We start from the raw sequence: 22689 nt of genomic DNA, 5'->3' as shown, positions 1-22689 counted from the left end.
CGGAGCAGCTGAGCGCTTGGCTCCGGAGCCAGGGGCCATCCCCGAGCCCTGGGACGTGCAGTGCAGCACCGAGCACCGCCAGCCACCCGGACACTGATCCCACTGCAGCCCTGGCGGGAGCAATCCAGCCTTTGCTCCAGGAGCTGCCTGGCCTGGTCTCTGGGGGCTCAGTTTGGTGCTGGGCTGTACTGGGAGATGAAAATCACCCCCAGTGAGGCCATGGGGGTGCAAGGTTGTATTCTGCCTGCACCAAGCCAGGCTTGAGCCCCACTTTCCCCCAGGACAGAGAGGGAACATGCCATCGCTGAGGCTGTGGTGCCAGGACAGATGTGGGAGGTGAGAAGGACCCTTGTGGCACTGGCCCGGCAGGAAAGCTGAGCCTGGTGATAGGGCTGGAGCCCCAGCACCACATCCCTGGACAAGCTGAGCCTGGTGATAGGGCTGGAGCCCTGGCACTGAGCACCCCTCCTGCTGGGCAATGGGGTGGGGTGATGCTGCTGTCTGCTGCCAGGAAATCCTTCCCCTCCCTGGCTTTGATGCTCCACTGGCCCTGAATTATCCCCCACAACATCCAGTTTCCACAGAGACACAGCACGTGGTGGGAGGGCTGGGTATGTTTTCCAGTGGATGCTTCCTCTCCCCTGTGCTTATTGCAGTCCAGTGTCTCCCAGTTTCCACCAGCAGCTGGCAGGTTTTGGGAGGGGGGGAGGAGGTTGTCCTTGGCTTTACCCTCTGCTCCCCATGCTGGTCCCCCAGGGCCATCTCAAGCCCCTCGGAGCTCAGGGATGCTCTGGGACAGGTTCCCAGTGGTGTCTCTGCGATGAACGAGGCTGCCAGGGCCAAACTCGGCATGGCAGCATCAGGGCAGTGCCAGACCAGGTCAGGCTGGGGACAGCCAGGGGACAGGGAGGGCAGGAATGTCCCCAGGAGATGTAAATCAGCCCTGATTCCACAGCACGTACTTGGGACTGAACTGGCGCAGAGTCCAGAGGCAGGGCCAGGGTGGGGGGAGAGGAGAGGGAGCACTAAAACCCTTTCAGAGGACAAGCAGCTGATGAAATCCCTGAAAACTCGGCAAGATTGAGCAAGAAAGGAAAAAAAAAGCCTGGGCTGGCTGGTGTATTCACTACCACAGGCAGGACTGGGATAACTGGGGGACACAGAGCCCTTGGGAGTGGGACAGTGCTGAGGCCAGGGGCTGAGGATGGGAGAAATCAGGGCTGAGGATGGGAGAAATCAAGACAGTGTGTCTGGAAAGCAGACCCTCTCTCAGCTCTGCCATTTCTGGGCATAATCAGACTAAGCCCAGCCTGGAAGTTTGTACTAAACGTTTACAAGGGTTCAAAAAAGGGGTACAAAAAGGTCAAAGCCACACTCATCTCCTCTCCTGGGGATGCTGGTAGAAGCACTGTCCCCCAACATCCCCAACCAACCCCTCTTCCTCAGCTGCCTGAAATGCCTGACACACGTTTAGGCCCAGTCCTCAGGAATCCATATTCACACTGCTCAGCTCCGTGTGCTGGAGGAGCCTATCCAAAGGGAAAACCTCACTGGAGGCAACAGCAGCTGGAGACTAACAATACAAAATGGATCAGGGCTCTGGGTCTGGGCTGCTCCCCAGGTGGAGAATGCCCACAATTGGTCCATGAATGTCCAGGGAGACTCCTACAGCCACAGAAGAGTGATCTGAGGAGCAGCTCCCTGTGTGCCCTAAGCCTTCAGGAGCCAGGGCTGGGTGAGCAGGGATGGGGAAGGACCAGCTGGTGCCAACCAGGGCTCAGGTCAGCCCCCATGCCATGGCAGCAGCTTCACATGGGGTAGTTGAGAACAACATCCTGCTTGGCCAGTTCCAGCAACATGGGGTCGTCGAAGAACTTGCTGATGCTCACATCCTCACTGAGGCCCTGCAGGGTAACACAAAGCCAGGGTTATTCCCCAGAGAGCCACTGCCCAGAGAGCCCACTGAAGACCTTGTGCCCTGCAGTAAGATAAATTTTCAGGCTCCAAAAAAGGCATGAGGTGCTTCTCTGCAGCTTGAGGGCATCTAACAACCCTCAGGAACCTGCAAATGTGTGGTTTCTGGTGCTGAGCGCATCTCCCAGCTCACTGCCCTCCCACAGGGGAGCTATTCCTTCTGCTCCCTCTGCAGCTCCAGGACCCCTCCAGCCCCTCAGCCCAGCTCACTAAACCAGCACAGAAAGCAGCTCCTGCAGTTTCTGCTGGACAAGGGGGCTAAACCAGGCCATTGAAGGGTCAGAGGGGCTGGAGAGGGAGCAGGACTCAGCAGGGGCCACAGGATCCTGTTTTGGGCTGGAGTCACTGATGGGACCAAGAGCCACTGATAGGCAGCAAGGGGAAGTCCTGGGGCACTAAGGACATCAGACCACTCTGGGAACACAGAAGGGGATGTGGCACACCTGATGGACAACACTGCACCAGCTCCCTGCTGGAACAGGGGGACACTACAGGGATTTGTCCCAGACATACCTTCCTACGCCTGGTCTTGATCATGAACTCCCTGGCCAGGTGTGGGGCTGGCTGTGGCTCCAGCGGCCGGATGACAATGCTCTTGTCCAAGGGGTCACCAGGCACAATCTGAAACACATGGCCAAGATGTGAGCGCAATGTTGGGGCTGATTCAACCTCCTGGAGACCCCAAACTGCAGCAGGAAACACCCTTGGGCCCTACAGACAGCCCCAACACCCCGTCTGTTCTCCTGGCACTCACAAACTTGTGTCACTGCTGGTGAATGTGCCTGTGAGAAGTCACTGCTACAGTGCTGAAAACCCAAGCCAAGGACAGGTCCCACCTTCCCCTAGGTCCCACCTACTCCTTACAGGGAGTACTGTAAGACCCCTGAACACCTCCTAACAGAACAATCCATGCAAGTTGTGGTCAGCACAAGCTCCTCCTCATACCAGGCACGTTTATTCTCTCCGAGCTGAGCCCTGACATCTCACACTTCAAGCCAGGGCTCAGACTGCAGCTGCTGCTCTCACAGGGCTGCACCCCAAGTCACTGTGCACCTCACAGATGTGGCTCCCACAGGACCTCATTTATCCCAGACACAGAAGTGGCCAGTGAATGCCATTTTGTCCCCAACTTTTTCTACAGGTTTAAAACACCACCTCTGAGAGGCAAAGCTGAAGTGTGGCACAGATCAATCTTCCTATAGCAGATCAGTGAGTCTGAGCCCCACTCCAAGACTTGTGCTCCCCAGACTGCAGAGCATGGAATGGACCCAAACAGATTCCCCCCTCCCAAGGGGAATGTCCTCTCTCCAGGCACTGCAAGGACCCTGACACTCAGCCAGCAGCAGCTTTCAGGGCTCCCTTGCTAGGACAAGGAGTGTTTGGACTCGGAACAAAGCCCTGGCAGACATGAAACAGCTGGTGCATAAAGCTGCCCCAAGATCCTTTGAGGATGTTCTCCAGAGCTTTCCTGCCCCGTGGGAGCTGTGTGCACCTACCTGGTGCATGATCCTACCTGTCCCTCTTCCCCATCTCCCCAGGGCATGGACTCACCTGCCAGTGGTGGAAGACAGAGAGAGAGAAGGCTTGTCCCTGTGTGTGGGTCCTCAAGTCTGTCTCAAATCCAAAGGAGTCGATGGCTGGGATGAAGGCTTTGATGGTGTAGAGGGGAGAGCCTGGGATTGGAGCATCCTGTGTCACGTGGCCTCTGCAAATGTGTCAAAGGATTAGTCTTCCTGGGGGTCACAGAATCATGGAATGCTCTGGGTGAGAAGGGACCTTGAACCCCATACAGTTCCACCCCCCTCTACCATAAACAGGGACTCCTTGCTCCAACCTGCCCAACCTGGCCTTGAACACTTCAGGGATGGGGCAGACACAGCTTCCCAGGGCAACCTGTGCCATCATGGGGAAGAATTTCTTCCCAATATCCCATCTATCCCTGCCCTCTGGCAGTGGGAAGCCATTCCCTCTTGTCCTGACACTCCATCCCTTGTCCCAAGTCCCTCTCCAGCTTTGCTGGAGTCCATTTAAGCACTGGAAGGGGCTCCAAGGTCTCCGTGGAGTCTTCTCCTCTCCAGATTGAACCATGCCAGTTCTCTCAACCTGTTCTTATAGGGAAGTCACTCCAGCCCCTTGAGCATCTTCCCAGCCTCCTCTGGAGCCACTGGAGCAGGTCCAAATCGTTCCCATGCTTGGGCCCCAGGGCTGAACACAGTGCTCCCAGCAGGAAACACATCCCTCTGTACATTCTCCTCTCTGACACTCAGGGAGAACCAGGCACACCCCAAAGGCTGCGTGTGATCCTGGACATTCCCCCCACACTGCTCGGGGCCAGGATCAGTCAGGAAGCTTCCAGCTGTCACTTCATGCAGACTTCACCCTCTGCACAAGCAGTGCCAGGACTGTGGAACTCTCCAGCAGCCCAGATCCCAAAGCTGCTGCTTTGCAAACCCCCACTGCTGGCAGCAGGAGCAGCTCACCTGCGCCGGGCCAGCACGGTGTACACGGCAGACACGCAGTCGGCAGGGGCCTGCACCTCCACAAAGTAGTAGGGCTCCATCAGGCGAGGGGTGGCCTGTGAGGGGACAGGGACATGAGCCACTGAGCCTCTTGTAGCACCAGCACAGCTCAAGGCTTTTAGTCAAACCCAGCATCTGATGGGATTACAGGGCTCCTGCTGCCCCATGGCTGCCCAAACCAACATCACCAAACACTGAAATGAGCTTTTCTCCCTCTGGCCATGAGTCACACACTCCCCTCTCCCCTACAACCCACCCTTCTCTGCGAGCCCAGCAGGAGCAAGAAGGGGAGAACGAGCAGATGCACACAAGTTTCCATCGAGGCTGGAACGTGACTGCCTGTAGGACTCGTTTGCCAGCCCACAAGGGCACTGGGGACATTGATGGGTGAATGAGTCAGTGTGAACCCACATCCCCAGGGCAGATCTGTGGGGCTCAGCCCAGCACACAGCACAGCCTCACCATGAGGAAGGCAGAGTACACAACCCTGCGGGCCGTGGGGATGATCTGCCCTCCACCTCGGTGCAAGGGCTCCTGAGCAATCACCGCGTCCAGGATCTTGAACTTCACGTTGCGGATCACTGCGAATGGAGAAATGACAGCCAGTGACCCCAGGGGACATCCTCTGCCAGCACCAACCACATCCCCAGATGCCCAAATGCCCAGAGCCACCAGCAGTTCTCCTAAATTTAATTCCAGCAGGGAAAGCATGACCACGTCATAACCCTGCATATCATAGAATCACAGAATGATTTGGGTTGGAAGGAGCCTCAAAGCTGATCTAGTCCAACTGCTTGCCATGGGCAGGGACACCTTCCACTAGACCAGGGTGCTCCAAGCCCTGCCCAGCCTGGAACACCTGAATGCTCAGACATGGAAGAATTTAATAGATCTCATTATCTCAATTTCCCCACAGGTCCCACTTACATTCATCACAGAGGGGCCCTTCCCTGGTCCCCCACTGGAAGCCCTGCACGATGCTGTCCTTCACTGAGCCCAGAAGTGACTTGTCCACCTATGGACGGACAGACAGACAGACAGACAGCTTCAGAGACCACACCTTATCACAACCAGTAACACACATCACCCAGTGTTTAAAAGCCAGTTCCCAAAAGAGCAGCAATGTCTCCCCTCCCTCTCACAGCTGAAGAGCATCAGCTTCACAGAGCCATAAAATAAGAATCCATGTTTTGGTGACCCTGAAAGCCCGTAAGTTGCAAATTTTGGCAATTTGAGGACATTGACCCAAACAGCAACACCTTAAAAATAACAGGTGATCCAGTAACCAGGGTAGGATCATTGTGAGGAAAGTGCAGCAGGTCTGAGCTGTGGCAAACAATGAGCACCCCAAAGGCACCAGGGCCTTGCTCAAAGTTCTGGGAGGAGTGGGCACCTCCTGGCACCACAGGACAAAGGTCTCACTGAAGAGTGGCCCCCACTCCTCACCTCTGAGGGCAGTGTGTCATCTACCAGGATGTTTGGGCCAGTGGCGTCTGGCCCGAAGGCCCAGATGGAGCGAGCAGCCAGCAAATCCCAGTCGTACTTGGTCTGGAAGAATTCACCTAACTTCTTTCTGATAGAAGAAAAAGGGAAGAAGCTTTAGGAAACAGGTATCCAACCTGCACTCACGATGTATTTGCAACCCTGTTCCCTTCAGGCACAAAACGGTCTCAGCCAGGGATGCCCACATTGGCTGTTAGGAAAACCAAACCAGGATCCCTGCCTAGAGGCTGCTGCCTGACACTGTGCACCCTGCAGATCCCAGCATTGCCTTTTCCCCCAGTTATTTACTTCTAGGTGGATTCCTGCTCCCCCAGATTGCTCATACCTGTTCCATGTTATCTGCACCACTTCATTCTCAATGTCCTCTGCAAGTCCTTTCTCCAGGGGCTCAGCAATCATCGTGATCTTGTTCCTGAGGAGAGACAGTTGTGATCAGCCCACAGAGTGATGGAAATGAGAGTAACTGGGAAGACTTCAGGAACTGGCACTGCAAGACATTGAGGGCCTGGAATGTGCCCAGGGAAGGGAATGGAGCTGGGAAGGGTCTGGAGCCCCAGGAGCAGCTGAGGGAGCTGGGGGACTCAGCCTGGAGAAAAGGAGACTCAGGAGGGACCTTCTGGCTCTGCACAACTCCCTGACAGGAGGGGGCAGGCAGGGAAGGTTGGGCTCTCTGCTCACAGGGAACAAGGGACAGGATGAGAGGAAACAGCCTCAAGTTGAGCCAGAGGCGGTTTAGGTTGGATATTGGGAAAATTTCTACACAGAAAAGGTTGCAAAGCCCTGACACATGCCCAGGACAGTGGTGGAGTCATTATCTTTGGAAGTGTTCAAAAAAACGTGGATGTGGCACTTGTAGGCACGGCTTAGTGGTGAAAATGATGGTGGGGCTGGGTTGACAGTTGGACTTCATTTAGGGTCTTTTCCAACCTCAACAACTCCATGACTCTGTGATTCTCTGACTGCACCCAGCTCAGATGCAGTTGGGTTGATGAAGCCACCTGCATCCATTGCTGTTCTGCGCTGTGAGCACAGCCCAAGTGCTCAACAACTGCCCTCCAAAGCCTGTTCAACCCCAGGAGATAGCTGAGGGACAGTGTGGCTCAGCCCCCTGTCTCATGTCCAGCCCCTGCCCAAGGCTGCAGGAAGGAGCCCATGGGCCAGGCAAAGTGCCTCTGGGAGCTGTGTGACACACAGGATGGCGCCTCAGAGAACCCCCCAGTGCCAGAAACCTGCCCCCAGCACAGGTCATTCCCTGTGCCCAGAAGGTCAAAGCCTGACCTACAACTGGGAACAACCTGGTCTGGTGGAAGGTGTCCCTGCCCACTGCAGGGGTTGGAACTGGATAGTCTTTAAGGTCACTTCCAACCCAAACCATCCTGTGATTCTATGAAGACTAGAACCTCTCTGTTCCTAGAAATAAGGTTGCCAACCATGGCAAGATTGTCTCAGAATGAAAGAACCAGAAACCAAGAAGAACCAGAAACCATGGGGGAACACAGGAGAGCCAACTTCAGCAGATCATGATTTCTCTGAAGATTCAGGTATGAGAATGTCCTGTGCTCCCAGATCTCCCTCTTCCAATTACATGCACCTCACAAAGTGTTGCTGGAGGAGGAAGATGAGAACAACTGCAAGGCTCCAGGGCACCACCAGCAAGAACAAATCCAAGTATGGCTAAGAGAAGAAAGCTCTTGCTCATGAAATTGTTTGGGGAGCTCCTGAAGGCAGCACTGGGCTCTTTGGCACCTGCTCCAGGATCCCAGAACACCTCTCAGAACTGCTGAGAAGGTGTGACAGGTAGAAAGGAGGATGTGGATCTGTCTTTATTGCCTCCATCCTCAGAGCTCTTATACAGCACAGGAACATCCCCATGACTCTGCTGTGCCCCTGAGGAGTTCAGGTCAATGGGACACTGCCCACTCAGGCAGGTGCCACTTGTGTGGACAATAGCCAGTGGGAATAGCCCCCTTGGAGGGGATGGACCCTCCTTCTGCCCCCTCCCATGCCCAGCTTGCCCAGGGGCTCTTACTTCTTGTTGGGGGTCTCAGCAAAGCACTTCAAGGAAGATGTTTCCACCACTGTCTCACAGAATGTCACCACTGGATCAGCCACCTAAAAGAACAACAGGTTTGTAAGGTTTCCAGTACTTTTTCGTTTGTAAAAAGACTGAAACCTCTGATCTGCAAGTGTTCTAATCAGCGTCATGTGTGAAGCACTGAGGCTGCACAGGCAGCTTCATTAATTCCTTCATTCAAATGAGACAGGAAGATATAAACTTAATTCCAAGTATGAAAAATCCTGCTTAGTTATTTGATGGTAGCCAAGCAATGACTGAAGCACAGGAGAAGGCTGGAATATGGAAACTCCTCTGCCAATTTGCAGTCTCTCAGTCCCACTGGAGTAACAGTCAGGCTGTAAGACACCCTTTTGCACCTTAACAGCCTTATTTTCTCCTTTTACAGGAACATGACAAAATCCATGCTGTATGTTGTTCAGGTAGGTTCATTTTCTCATCCTTCTGAGACAGGGGAACAAAACCCTGTCCAGGGTTTCCAGTGGGAAAATCCCTCTCATTGCCTCACCTTGATGTCAATCTCGGAATACATCTTCCGCAGATCGTGCATCACACAGTCCAGGTAGAGCTCTCCTGTTCCCAGGATCACATGCTCCCCAGACTCTTCCACCTGGAACAGAAGAGAGGCATTCAGCTGGCAGCCTCTCTGCTCACAGCTCCTGCCTTCAAGGCTCCTACTCAAGCCTGGGGAAAGATCAGCCTTAAATACACTTGTTAGAGTCAGAACACCCCAAGGAAAGGTCCCACAGCCTTTTCCAGGAGTAAGTGCTGCTGGGCTCTGCAGAAAGCTGCTTCCCTGGCACAGCAGGGGATGTGTTTTTCTGCTGGATTTACACTTTTCTGCTATTTGTACATAATTTATGAAATCAGCTGAAAGAGCATGAAAAGACCCATAACAAACATAACAAACTACAGTAAAAAAATGATTATTTGGAAGATCAGCTCACAGGCTGTCCCCAAGACAGGCTGAAAACAGCCACACACACAGACAGAGTTAGGGCTGGAAGTGACCTGTGGAAATCATCTAATCCAACTCCCCCCAGCAGTACCTTGGTGGTAAGTGAGGGGTAGCTCTTGTTGACTTTGCGGAGACCATCCAACATTTTGGGGAGCTCTGAGGGGTTGACTGGCTCCACAGCTATTTTGATAACAGACGTGGTGTTAAACTTCAAGGGACGGAAGATCTGAGCCTGGAACCAGAGAGGACAAAGAGCTGAAACTGCATCTCTACATATCCACAGGGCTAGACACAGCATGTGATGCTGCTCTCTTTCCCTCAGTGGCTCTTGTGCCCTGGTACTGTGGCAGACAAGAATTCTTTAGCCCCACTAAGGGAGCACACAGGGATTCTTTGGTCCCACCAGGGGAGCTTTTGGGATGTACCCCATCACCTTGCCTCCCTGGGAGGCTGAGCAATGCCAGCCAGACACAGTACCTCCTCGTTGCCCCGAGGCTCTGTCACAGTCGCTGTCTTCACTATGGGCTGATCCACACCCTCGATCAGCACCCAGTTGCCAGCAGGAACCCTGTTCACCTCAATGTGATACCTGAAAGGCAGGAGAGCACCACTGCAGCCTCAGAACTCCCAGTACTCTCCTCCTCCCTCTACATGGCAGCTCTCCCTCCCTCCCAGTCCTTCACCTGACTCCAGGTGACTCCTCTCCCAGCGAGCACATTGCCAGAGCTTTCCATACCTTGCAACTGAGATCCACAGGCGTCCGACAGTGCAGATCTGGGAATCCTCTTCATCTTCCAGGGTGTAGTTTTCCCCAAGGACCTTCACAGGCTGCCCAGCGTGGATGGTGCCACTGAGCACCCTGCCAAAGGCGTGGAACTGGACGCCATCATCAGTGCTGTACATTTTGGTTGTGTGACACATCAAGGGACCCTTCCCATGACAAAGAGAGAGAGAAATGAGCCTCTTTCAAAAGACGGTCAAGAAACAGACACAGACCTGGCAGGATTGGACTTTGATCATCCTTGTGGATCTCTTCCAACTCAGAATATTATATGATTTGTGGATAAAAGAGATTAATGAGCTGGAATCTAGAAATAATTGTTTTGCTTTGCCAAGTCCTTTAATTCCTGCCAATGGAAACCCTACATCTCCTTGCCTTGCATGGAAAGCCCTGAAATGACCATGGTGGACTCTTCTGGAGCTCCTGTCCATACTCTTGCTGGTGGCTGGGACAAAGCCATGACAAGAAATGGCACCTGCTGGCCTCAAACCTGCTCAGGCCAGAGCACCTGAGCCACTCCAGATCACAGTTTCCAGTGCCACAAGGTCACTCTACACTGGTGATGTGGTGACAGTCACCACTGTGGAGTTTCACGTGGATAATCACAACTCATTAAAAAAAGAGATTAATTTTCTCTGCAGACATCAGAGCAAAAGTCACAGGCAAATTCTTCACTCAGTTGCCAGCGTTGGTGGCTCCAGACAACTCTGAATGACAGCTCAGTGCAAGCTGTTGGAGGAGGAAGGGTTTGCAGGGCTGGGAGAGGAAAGGTGCTGACTAACTAACACAGGGTTATTTTTATCAGCACAGCTCAGATCAGTTTTTTAGAGTTTGGATAGAGAATCAAACTTCAAGGAAAAGGGACAAAAAGGCTGCAAAAGGACACAAAACCACCCTGTAGCTCCCACATGCTCTGGAGTCCTGACCTAGTCCTCTTCTTCTCTGAACACTGTGAAACAATTCCCTCTCTCCAGGGCTGCCCTGGCAGGCAGCTGAAGCTCCTCGGAGTGAAGAGATTTGTTCCAGTGTCAGATGAGAGGTTTCAGAGTGCTGCAAGTCAAATCCATGCAGATGGCTGGCTGGGAGGCAGCTGCCCTGGCAGGGCAGGGGGAGCAGGGCCTGTGTGCCTCGGTTTTGCACACTCAGAGCAAACACAGGAGTTTCCTTACGTCAGGGTCGCACTCGCTCATGGCCTCCCCCAGGTCAGAGTCGACGCCGCCAGTGTAGGTGTGCTCAATCTTTGTCTTGGCCCCCACCTTTGGGGAGGGGATGTGCTGCACACACATGTCCACAAAGCCTGGAACAGGAGCACTTGGTGAGGACAGTGCAGAGGAAAGAAATGGACTTCATAAACACAAGGCAAAGCCACAGTGACTGCACCACCCACAGCAGTGGGGAAGAGGTGAGCAGTGTCTCAGGCTGTTCTGTGGGCAAGTGGTCTGATATACTGATTTGGGAAATGGAGGAGGTTAGCACTCCTCGGCCAAAATATAACCCTCAGCTCTTGGTGTGAGCTATTGGGGATATTGTGGATAGGAAGACAAACAGCTTTTACCTGTGAACTCCCCAAAGAACTTCTTGCAGACGAGCCGCAGGAGGGGCCGGATGTTCAGCTTCAATTCCTCTTTGGTCAGGTGGATGCCAAGTTCATCCAGAGTCCTGGGCAGGGTCGTGTCCACATCCCCCACCACCTGCAAGACAACAAACCCCACTCTCAGGTTCACTGGAGGGCTCCAAGCCAGTGATTCCCCAGGGCAGCATCACACACCAGCTACCAGCCTCAGGGCTCTGGACCTGCACTGGTTTAAGGATCATATGAGAGCCAGATGGGTCAAATCACAGAATCATGGAATTATCAAGGTTGGAAAAGACCTCTAAGATCAGCAAGTAAAACCATTTCCCCAGCACTACCAAGGCCACCACTAAACCATGTTAGTCCCCAGGTGCCACATTCACATGGCTTTTAAATCCCTCCAGAGATGGGGACTCCACCACCACCCTGGGCAGCTGTGCCAGGACTGAACAACCCTTCTGGGGAAGAATTTTTCCCTCATCTCCAACCCTGCACAACCTGAGGCCATTTCCTCTCATCCTGTCCCTTGTTCCCTGGTAGCAGGGCCTGACCCCCTTGGCTGCCCTCTCCTGTCAGGGAGTTGTGCAGAGTCAGAAGGTCCCCTGAGCCTCCTTTTCTCCAGGCTGAGACCCCCAGCTCCTCCTCATCTGCCTTGTGCTCCAAGTCCAAGCATTGTCACTTGGCTGCTATCAGAGCACACAAGGAAGAGCAAGGACTGTTCTACTTGCTCTAAGCAAATACAGGGCTGCATTTACAAGACATAACCATTACTATGCATCCCCAAGCCCACCCTGTGCACATCCCACTGCAAAACGGGACAGGAGAGTCCCACAGACACCAGACCCACCTGCCACCACCCTGACCCCAGCCCCAGCTGCTCCTGCTTGGAGCTGTGGAACAAGAATGACCCACCACAGACCTGAGCCAAGATCTTGTACAGGGGCTCCAGAATGAACTCCACAAAGCTGCGCTGGGAACTGCTCGTCGGGGCCTTTTTGGTGAACTTGCGGCTGTTGGAGACCAGAGGAGATGTGAGGAGCAAGAACTGCAGCCTGCCAGCACCCCTACACAGCCTCTGCTCCTCCCAGCTTCTCCTCTTCTCCCTCCCAATCCCCCGGGAAGCTGTCAGGGACACATGGGCCAGGCTTACTCCAAATGAAGGCCAGATGAACCTCTCTGCTCCTGCTTGTGGCATTCAGGACCATGTGAATTCACACTGGGCAGGAGGCCTGACTCAACCCTTTCCAGATACTATTCCACCACACAAGGAGGAATCACCTTGGGTAGTCATCTAGTCCACATTTTACAGGGAAAGGAGGAACAAAACCAGGAATAATGCAATAGACATTTAAACAGGGTTCTTACGTCTTCGGGTTGAAGTAGATGTCACCCCAAAGCCGCTTTGCAAACTCCTGGTAATTGATGTCTCCTAAAGGGAAAAAGCAAATGAAGAAGTCTCTCAGATGTCATTACATTTCTCTTAGCTTGGAAATCTTTATTTTTTGGCTTTTAAAACAAGCCTGAGGATTCAATTTAATGAACTGATGCTGATGAGTGAATTCCTCATTCCAATTCTGAGTGAAAGATTAAGCCCTGTCCTGGGGAGACCAGGCAGAGCTGAGCAGGAAGAGTCCACTGGGGATGTCCCCAGCAGCCTGGGGACACTGCAGTTCACAGACTGACTTCCCTGAACACTCCAGCTCCCTGCTACCCACGAGGTCAGAGCTGAGGAGCACTGCAGTTCAACCACATCTACTGAACTTCCAAATGGGAATGCTGTGATTGCAGCTGCAGTGCCAAGGTGCTGGAATGGCCTCCACCCCTCAGCCCTGCAGGCTCAGTGCCTGCATTTCCTGCCCTGCTGAACATGTCCAGGTTCCTTCCTCTTTCTCAGGGTGTCCACTCCTGAACACCCAGTGCTGAAGGCCCAGAGCACTGCTGGCTATCACAGTAAATTTACAAATACCAGGACAGGGTGAGAACCTGCAGCAGGTTCCACACAAGCTTCTGCTATGGGCAGGTGTGTGAGCCACAGAATTTCCTGATGGCTGCAGTTTGGACACTTGAGCTGCCCTAACTCCTGTTAGCTGATGTGTGGTGGCTGCACATACAATCCCTGGTGACCAGAATCCAATATTCCCAACTCCAAGAACCCCTTCAGCTCCTGCCTGCCCCACCTGGATGGCATCTCCTGCCAACTGTGCTGCCCTCAGCTCCCCAGAGAGGGGTTCTCACCCCAGCAGGCTCTGAATTAATGCTCATTTATTGCTCCAAACTCTCAGGACATGTGACAGTCCTGACACCATCGGTCCCTGACCTCCACAACTTCATCCTCCCTCAGGCCAAGTTCTCTGCAAGAGCTGGCCCAGCTGCTTTACAACCTCCTTCCTCCCCTGCTCATGGCTCCTACAGATCCCCAAATTCTCCAGTGGGGGACTTCAAAAACCTGGGCTGTGCAGCTGCTAATGCCAGCACAGAGGCCGCTGCTACATGCAGCAGATTGCCTTGAGTGGGCACCTGGGGAGCAGAAAATTAAATCCGAGCCAGAAAAAGACAGTTTCTTAAAAAAGAAAGAGGGCAAGAGTGCAAAACCTTGTGGGCCAAGCTTGTGCCCAGCTGCAGCTGAGTCTCAGACTTTTGGGAAAAGGCAGGAAGAGCTTAACTGCTTCGCTCCTGAGCTGCTGATGAGGCAAAGCACAACACACACACACCTGCCTTCAACTGCTTGTTATTTCTGTTTAGGGTATGCATAAAATCTTGGCTCCTGAAACATTTATCAGGAGAAAATATCTTGCTAAAACTGTGTTTCTGCTTTTTAACCCCCGAGGCTCAGCTCTGCAGCACCACTAAACTCCCTGCAATTCCAGAACACAAACACTGGCCTTGTGCAGGGGAAGCTAAACAGCTTAGAAAACCTCCACAAGAAAGGTTGGGAAATGAGATGTTGGAGTGCACCAGGTTTCTGGCTAATCCTCACCATATGTGTCTGCATAAATCTTTGCAAAAGACCCCAGTGTGAAGCAGATGCTGTACTGAGAGCTGGAGAAGCACACGTTCCCCAGAAGGGGAGACAGCACGAGGTTCTCGTCGGTGGAATACATGCTGAGAGGAGAAAAATAAAACCAATTCAATGTTATGAACCAAAGAAGACACTTCAACCCACTTCCCACACCCAACAGCAGTATGTGACAGGCATGGAGCCTGCATTGCCAAACAGCATCTTTAAACAGGCTGCAGCTCGCCTGCCATCAGAATCTCAGGGTCAGGAACATTTTCTGCCTATAAACTTCAAAGCATTAATGTGCAAAGATTTAAAGATCCTAGAACTAAAAAGTTACCAAAGTGCTTCAGAATTTTTTATCTGGGAGAAATTTTCTTCCCCTAAAATAGCAGCCAAGTTGGTCAACCAAGTAAGCGAGAAGATAACATAGGGATAGAATTTAATCAGAACAGGTTTAATGAGCTCACAGCCGTGCTAGGCAGGATGAATTACCCTGCTCCCAGCTGCCTGATGCCAGCACACACTGAACAAAGACATGCCAGGGAGTTTGTGTGCAAATCCACACACACTTCAAGGGCAGAATGCTGTTAAAAAGATCCCTGGATGCAGAAGAATCCACAGAAATGATGCATGGCTGCTAAGATGTCTCAGCCCCCTTTGCTGAGCAGGGCTGGCAAGGAGATTTGACTGTGTCACTATCCTAATCCTTGTTTAGGGGTTGGGACAGTAAATCCTCTTCAGTTTTGTGGCAAATATTTAGGAGCTTTGAGACATCTCAACCTCCAGTCTGGGATATAACCTGGATAATTTCACTGTATTTGAGACACTTGGGAGCACAAATTCCCTGCTCTGGTCATATGTCCACTTTCCCTACTTTTTAATGGAGGAAAAATGAAACTGGGGGAAGCATGGGGGGAAATTAGATCCTCCAAAGGTTGCTAGGAAGAGCCAATCCTGCTTAATTCAATGTATTGGCTGAGATGAACTTCCAATGGTTCTTCCTGACCCATTTTCTGTGATTCAACACATCAAGAGACAAACTGATGGGTTTTCAGGCACATGCAGGGCTCACAGAGAGCCATGGGACAGGGACAGCAAGCATTAACAATGCATCACCCCAAGCACCCTCACCTGATCAGACCATTAACTTCATCCACGATGTGTCTGAGTTTGTAGTAAGCATCTGTTGGGGGCAGTTTCAGCTCCAGGATGAGTCTGTCGATCTTGTTGATGCACACAGTCACTGCCAGCCTCTCCTGCACCGCGTGCTTGATCAGCCTCTCCGTGTTCAGCATCACCTGCGGGGCACAGCGAGCTCAGAGCCCCAGGAAAGCCTCCCCAAAATGCTATCTGAGGCGTGAGAGGCAACCAGTGACCCTTACTCTGCTGCCAGGCTGCAGAAAAGCTCCAGCTTAGCAACCAGCAATCAGCTAATCCTCCTGGAATTCAGAAATAGGTGCTAACCCAACTAAATTCCTTGAATCCAACCCTGTGGACATCTCTGATATAAATAACCTGCTCAGTTTTAGGTATCCTGGGGATGGAGATGCACACAAGATAATCAGCCTATGGGCCACAGCATCACATCAGCCTGGCCACAGCAGCCAGAGGCTTGGCTGCCTGTTTGGATGGAAAACCACCCTCACTTCCCAAACCGTCCTCCAAAAACCCTTCCCCCTGGAGAGCTGAACCCATCCCAGGCCTTCATGCTAAGGCAGCAGCAAAGACCCCAGAGGGAGGGATGTAACCCCCAGGAGAACGTGGCACTCACCCCCTCGGCCGCATCGATGAAGAGCACGACGCCATCCGAGATGCGAAGGCCAGCTGTCACCTCGTCAGAAAAATTCACATGACCTTCAAAAGCACACAGAGGTGGGCAGTGAGAAGCAGAGTGAGATCTGGTGCAGCAGCAGCACACAGGGTGAGGAGCTGTGGGGCTCTGCAGATTCCTCTGGTTGCTGGTAGCCAGAGGGGCAGAACAGAGATGGTTCCTCCTCAGACAGGGACCTGGGAGAGGCTGCCAGAGCTCCCCATGGGGATTTAGCTTCAGCTCTACTGCTATTTTTTGAGAATGCACACGACAACTTGTTTAACAGGCACTTTTCCTCACATTTATCACTGTTTTTCTCACAGCTCTGTGCAAGTACTTCGGGAAAGGAGGGAGATTTCTTCTCAGCAAAGACAACAGATGCCTCCCCCTCCCCCCAGCCTCCTTCTGCACTCTAACCTCCCTCATCCTGAGCTGTGGCTCAGCAGATGTGTCCCAAGGCCCTCTTTCCTAAAGTTTCTTACAAGTTGATCTGTGATTATGTTCCCTCCATAGGAGCCTGTCAGAGGCTTGAGGAACTTGCTGAGTCTCACTGTGGGGCAACAGCATCTGAGCAAAGCATGGTCCCCCTGCACATGGCAACACCTGGAAAAGGAAATTCTACCTGTGCTGCAAGAGTGAAACACCTCTTCAGCCTCATCAGCCCCCTGTTAGGCCAGCTAATCACAAACACAAGCCTGACTTGTCCCTGCCTGTGGCAGGGGGCTGGAACTAGATGGACTTTAAGGTCCCTTCACCCCAAACCATGCTGGGTGATTATGGGCCAACAGTCAGTACTGCTGGAAATGACTTCACGGGAATGAACTCAGCTGAAGGCTCAGGACTAGGCTCAGCTATAGAAAGTACAAAACAAAGCTAAGTGCTTTCCAAAGCAGGATTTTCAGGATTGCACAATCACCTGGAGTGTCAATGATGTTGAAGAGGAAAGACTTTCCTTTGGTGTCTGGCAGAACAATTGTCACTGGGGTGCTCTTGATCCCCACTCCCCTCTGAAACACAGGAACCCAGGGTTAGCAGGTAAAGAAAAAATAAGTTCAGGGATTACCATGTGCAGATGTAGAGGATCTTCAGAAAGATGGAAAGAAGTAAACATCTATCCAGGACATCCTATTACTCCCAGGAATAGAGCAACAACCTCAGATCTGCAGTACCCAGCCCAGCTCTCCCATCCATTCTGGTCAGACTGGTGAGCCACCAGTGCACACTCCACATCTTATTTCAGCTGAGGAGGTACTACAGGCAACACCTGAGACAGAATGTGGGTGTTTGTCTGTGCTTTCACCCTCCACTGCCACCAAGTTATACCTCAAAGAACAAGATTTGATCACACAGAGCATAATGTAGAGCTTTAAGAGGAGAAAAAACAATGCTTCAGAGGATTGTTCTGGTCATGACACAAAATAATATTCCCATTCATGCCCAACCACATGGAGTCAGAGCTAAGGAAAACAAGGAGAAATGTATTTATTTTGAAATACACCTTCCTCATCTACCACTGCTGCAAACCCCTTCTTCCTCTTTCTCTCAAAGTAAGAATTACCCTCAGACTGGGGTAACTCTGCTGTAGATTTAACATTACACAGGTTATAAAATCGTACATGGAGATGTGGGAAGGAAATTGGATCAGGAATCTCCCAGAGGCAAACAACAGGAGCGGATTGTTTTATTGAAAAAGAAAATAACCAAAATGTGGAAAGCACAAAAAGAAGTTAAAATGGACGAGGAAACTGCCTACAACTGTGAGTAAAGCATGAGACAACTGGATAAAATCACCACAAGACCACTCACCTCCTGCTCTGTGAACAATATGTCAGTGTAGCAGAGCTGCAAAGGCAAAATAAAAATCAGAATCTCACATTTTGGTGTCAGATAATCAGTTTGAAGCACGACACAATAACTCTGGCACATCACTAAGGTGACAAGTAAGTGACAGAAGCAGAATTAGGACTAAGGTCTGGCTTTCCACTCCTACATTCTAGTCACTGAACCACCTTGTTCCCATGCACAGTCCCCCTCCCTGGGGGTATAAAAGCCACCTCGTGTCCCCCAGGGCAGGAATACCCCAGGAATTCACTCACATCCTGGTCATAGCGCTTCCGGATTTCCGGGTGTGTCTGTTCTATCAGGCAGTCAACAAAACACGTCTGGAAGAGAGCAGAGACAGGAGGTGACTCCCTCCAGACAGGTACAAACACAACCCCATCCCTCCTGCAGCAGCACAGAGCACGCTGGGCGCGTTATTGTAAAAGCTACAAATTCAACCTATGAAAAAATGTACAGATTTCACAAGGAAATGTAGTGCCAGGACAAGGGCGAATGGCCTTAAGCTGGAGTAGGACAAGAAATTCCTCCCTGTGAGGGTAGGGAGGCCCTGGCACAGGGTGCCCAGAGATGCTGTGGCTGCCCCTGGAATGTCCAAGGCCAGGCTGGACAGGGCTTGGAGCAACCTGGGACAGTGGAAGGTGTCCCTGCCCATGGCAGGGGTGGCACTGGATGGGCTTTAAGGTCCTTCCAGCCCAATCCCTTCTGGGATTCTATGAGTGCATGAGCAGGAGGAGCAGGAAGTGCTGCTGCAGAGAACCAGGGCCAGGAGGGATGGCAAAACAAACACAGGTCACCATTACCACTCCTGTATTTTGGATATTCCCACTACCTTGCCGTGGTGCAGGTGCCCACAGAGAGTCACATTCCGGATCAGCTCTGAGTTGTCCATCAGATCTGCCAGGAAACTGCAGGAATGAAACACAAAAGACTGTTGGAGGCTTCTGCTGTGTCTAAGAAAAGCAGGTGCCGCTTCAGCTACACTTTCTATCCAAGGTGCCCCCTGAATCCTTGCCAAACTTTTATCCTGCCAATGCCCTGCGGAGGAAGAATCCCACTTTCCAGATGGGGAGGACAAGAGAGTTGGAGTCCCAGACAGATGGTAGTGGGTGGGAGGATATGGAGCTGGTAAAGCTGCCAGCAACGGAATATTATTGAATATTTTTCTTCTCTTCTAGTCAGTACTGGAGCAAAAGTCACATCCATGTACTCAGATGATGAAGCACTTCCACACTCAAACCACGGCAGGCAGTCAAGTAAATCATGGTGCTGGATAACAAGCACCCCATGGAGCTTTGAAAGCAGCCAGGGGCTACACAGACCATTAATTCTGATTTTCAAGTCTTAAAGCAGTGACATTCCAGGCATTCAAGGAATTAAGTCTCTTTCAAATCAGCAGCTGAGCTGGGTAATGATGAGCTGGTCACTTCTGGATGGATGCTGGCCAAAAGATAATTGAGATCCTAAATTACCACCCCTAAAAAATAATGGGAAGCTATAAAACATGCAGCCACTGCCACAGGCCTGCAGAGAATAAGTGCTGTCAAGTAATCTCCTTTTTAAACAGATTAAATTTTCACTGATGCAATAGACTTCTTAATGTAAAACGTTTTGATTAAGAGCTAAAAAATACAGCAATCAATACTAACCCCGATTAAAACCTTCCTAATTGGTCTGAAAATAAGGCTAAATGGGAAATCAATACCAAGCTTGCAGGTTTCTGGCTACATCCCACAAGGAATTTCTCTTGGCCCCATCCTAACCATTTATATCAACAAACAGGAGGAAAAGGAATTAATTACAAATGGAGTGAGCAGAGCATACAGGGATCAGGTGAATAATGCAGAGCCCAGGGCAGTGACTGAGTCAAAGCAAGGGCTGAGAAAAAACAGTCCCAGCAGTTCCTGGGCTCTGTTCTGGCTCTGTCAAACTCCCCAGGCACCAATCATGGCTCCAGGCAGCTGAGGGACACCTGACTGGAGGTGTCCCACCAGCTCCAGGAACATCCTGTCCCCTCTGGAAATCCACAGGCTGCTGGATGCCAGGCAGAGGCACTGCTCACCACCAGGGAACTGCTGCTCAGCCACACCTCCTTCTGGGATCTACACCTGGAGATGAACATTTAAAACTGGGAAAAGCCCTGAGTGGCCATGAGGTGGTGAGTGGAGAGATGAGCCCAAGGAGACTCCCACAGCTCCATCTGCTCATCCCAAACAGAGACAGCACTGCATACTCAGGGACACAGACCCTCCGCCCACCACAATGTGCAGATGCTGCTGCCAAGGTCAGACCTTTAACAGAAAAAGAAATATGTTTCTATTCCATAGAAAACCTGTGTGAGATATTACATCTTCATTTTAAAATACATTTGGAATTTTTTCCAGGAGGTTTTCTCCCAGGCCTGGTGTCCCAAGAGCTGCTTTGGGACACAATCAACAGACACAGCAAGCCCAGCACAGCATTAAAATTTCCAATGGAAACTCCACTGGGATAGATGAGATCTGAGACTGGGATCAATCCACAGTGACCCACCACACACTGACCATATGAATAGTTAACAGGTTGCCCAGAGAAGCTGTGGCTGTCCCTGGATCCCTGGAAGTGCCCAAGGCCAGCTTGGACAGGGCTTGGAGCAGCCTGGGATAGTGGAAGGTGTCCCTGCCCATGGCAGGGGTGGCACTGGATGAGCTTTAAGGTCCCTTCCAACCCAAACCATTCCAAAAATATTTCCTGAGACACAAGAAGCTGTGGCTATGGATCTTTATCTCAGCCCTCGAGGTGAGATACTCCTTCTGTGCTGCTGGTGGGGAGGGAAAACATCTGTGAAATAGTTCATCCTGCACTTCCTCTTGTTTTGGGCTCAGAACCTGAGAATTGGCTGCTCTCAGGTCTGTGCTGGGGTCAGTCAGACACCCCAAATCTGCACCCCCCCCAGCCCCACACTCACTCCATCTCGTAGACAGTGACTGGCAGTGTCTGCTCCATCAGGGAGAACTTCTTGGTTTTCACAGGTTTAATAATGGGCTCTGAAACAAGAGAAAGAACAACAATCTGTTCCCAGAGCCCCCAAAGGTCAGGAAGGGTCCCCAGGAACCAGGAGTTTTGCAAAAACCCCCCAACTTTCCAACTGACAGATCCTCTCAGCTGTCTGTCACTGCACGGCCCTTCCAGCTGAACTATTCCAATGTATAAGGATCCAAGGAAATTATTTGAATGCATTTACTTTTTCCTTAAATAGCTTCCCAGTCTCTGCTGATTCCTGTTCTTCCAAAGAAGAAATATTCTTCCAAATGTTTGTTTGGATTTGCAAAAATCACAAGTGCTCAAATCTGCACACCCCAGGCACAGAGTCCCTGAGGCTGTGAGGGATCTCCAAAGTGTCAGGATGGAAGGGAACATCATTTCCCCTTTCTAAGGATCCATGAAGAGCCTTCTCCTCCCTCCACCTTGTCTCACAGCTGCCTCCCCACTCACCAGTGAGTGGCTGTGTGTCCTCCTCCTGCACGATGGTCTCCACCTCAGGCCCATAGACCTCCTCAGCCGTTGGGTAGTATTTCTTGTCCTCATGCAGCACCACCTCCATGCCGGGGTGCTCCTCATCGTGCTCCCCCATGTCATCGTCATCGTCATCATCCTCCAGCTGCAACCAAGGCTCACCCTCAGCTGCTGCAAAGCCACCCCAGGGGACAGGCCTGGGGTCACCCCCCAGTGTGGGACCCCCAGTGCAGCCCCAGCATGCACAGAGGTGCCCTGGGAGCAGCTCCTGGATGAGCAGCACAGCTCTTCCCACAGCACTGGGATCATGAACAGCCCCTGGACTCGCAGGGACATTGGCACAGGCAGGAGCTCACACACAAAACAACCACACACAGCACAACACAAGAACCACACCTGGCTGACACAACCCCCATCCCACACAGAGCAACAGGAGATGGGAAGGAGTTCCCTCGTTTCCCCCGTGGTTCAGCCCCTCTGCTCCCCCACTCTCCTCCTGGTGTCCCTGGGGTCTTGCTCTGCCTCCCACGCGAGGATCCAGCTCCCTGCTGCAGCCTCAGCTCCTTCCTGAGGAGCTCCCGAAGGGACACGGACCCGCCATGGGACTGACACCAAAACCAGCCAAACACAGCCCGAGCCGCAGGAGCTCCCAGCTCCCACCAAGATTCCCGCAGGAACTTTGCCTTTCCCTTTACCCCAGGAACAGATTTTGTAAATCCTTTAAACACCAGACCCGCTCTGAGCCTCGGCATTCAGTCTCAGCAGACCCCGCCGGGGCAGGAGCAGCCGCGGCGCCTCTCCCCGCTCAGGGCCGGGGCAGGACGAGCCCCGCCGGCTCCGGGGGTCGCTGCTCCTCCTCCCCTCCACCCCGCTCACCTCGTCCAGGTCTTTGGACTCTCGGCCCAGCTCGTCGTCGTCATCGTCCGAGTCCAACTCAGGCCCGATGTAGTTCCCAAACTCGTCGTACAGGTCGGTGTCCATGCTGAGGGACAAGAACAGGGTCGGTGCGGCGCAGCGAGCGGCTGGCGCTGACCGAAGCCCCTCAGCGCCCGCGGCCGTACCGCGCCAGGGTGCCCGGCCATGCCCCAGCCCCAGGCCCCGGGCACGGAGCCCGTCCCTGTCCCTGTCCGGAGCCCCGGGCACGGAGCCCGTCCCCGTCCGG

At 52.3% G+C, this 22689-nt stretch overlaps 1 protein-coding gene across 1 annotated transcript; it reads right to left on the bottom strand.

Moving 5' to 3' along the window:
• Window positions 1-1313: 1313 nt before the first annotated feature.
• On the bottom strand, window positions 1314-22632 carry EFTUD2 (elongation factor Tu GTP binding domain containing 2). Its single transcript, XM_085040083.1, has 27 exons — window positions 22404-22632; window positions 21507-21672; window positions 20980-21058; window positions 18865-18940; window positions 18290-18355; window positions 18000-18035; window positions 17110-17200; window positions 16155-16237; window positions 15515-15681; window positions 14360-14484; window positions 12748-12811; window positions 12302-12392; window positions 11365-11500; window positions 10979-11106; window positions 9765-9958; window positions 9506-9617; window positions 9120-9260; window positions 8579-8680; window positions 8026-8108; window positions 6322-6408; window positions 5940-6066; window positions 5421-5508; window positions 4956-5074; window positions 4455-4549; window positions 3526-3679; window positions 2488-2595; window positions 1314-1904 (listed from the first exon to the last, which is right to left on the bottom strand). Exons 1-27 carry the CDS (start codon window positions 22506-22508, stop codon window positions 1809-1811), a joined length of 2919 nt encoding a protein of 972 aa, XP_084896209.1. The 5' UTR covers window positions 22509-22632; the 3' UTR covers window positions 1314-1808.
• Between the last annotated feature and the right edge of the window lie 57 nt (window positions 22633-22689).

The sequence above is a fragment of the Lichenostomus cassidix genome, chromosome 27 (genome assembly GCF_008360975.1).
Source record: "Lichenostomus cassidix isolate B80296 chromosome 27, HeHo_3.0, whole genome shotgun sequence".
Lineage (NCBI taxonomy): Eukaryota > Metazoa > Chordata > Aves > Passeriformes > Meliphagidae > Lichenostomus > Lichenostomus cassidix.
The sequence above is the reverse complement of the archived record's forward strand: the minus strand, read 5'-3'. Positions and strand labels throughout refer to the sequence as shown.

Excerpts from the sequence above, each read along its gene's own strand:
- EFTUD2 (XM_085040083.1), bottom strand. The coding sequence starts at position 22,508 with ATGGACACCGACCTGTACGACGAGTTTGGGAACTACATCGGGCCTGAG. Across the intron at positions 14,485-15,514 it reads GAAGTTAATGGTCTGATCAG|CATGTATTCCACCGACGAGA; the intron begins GTGAGGGTGCTT and ends TTCTCCTCTCAG. Across the intron at positions 6,067-6,321 it reads GTGCAGATAACATGGAACAG|AAAGAAGTTAGGTGAATTCT; the intron begins GTATGAGCAATC and ends TTCTTCTATCAG.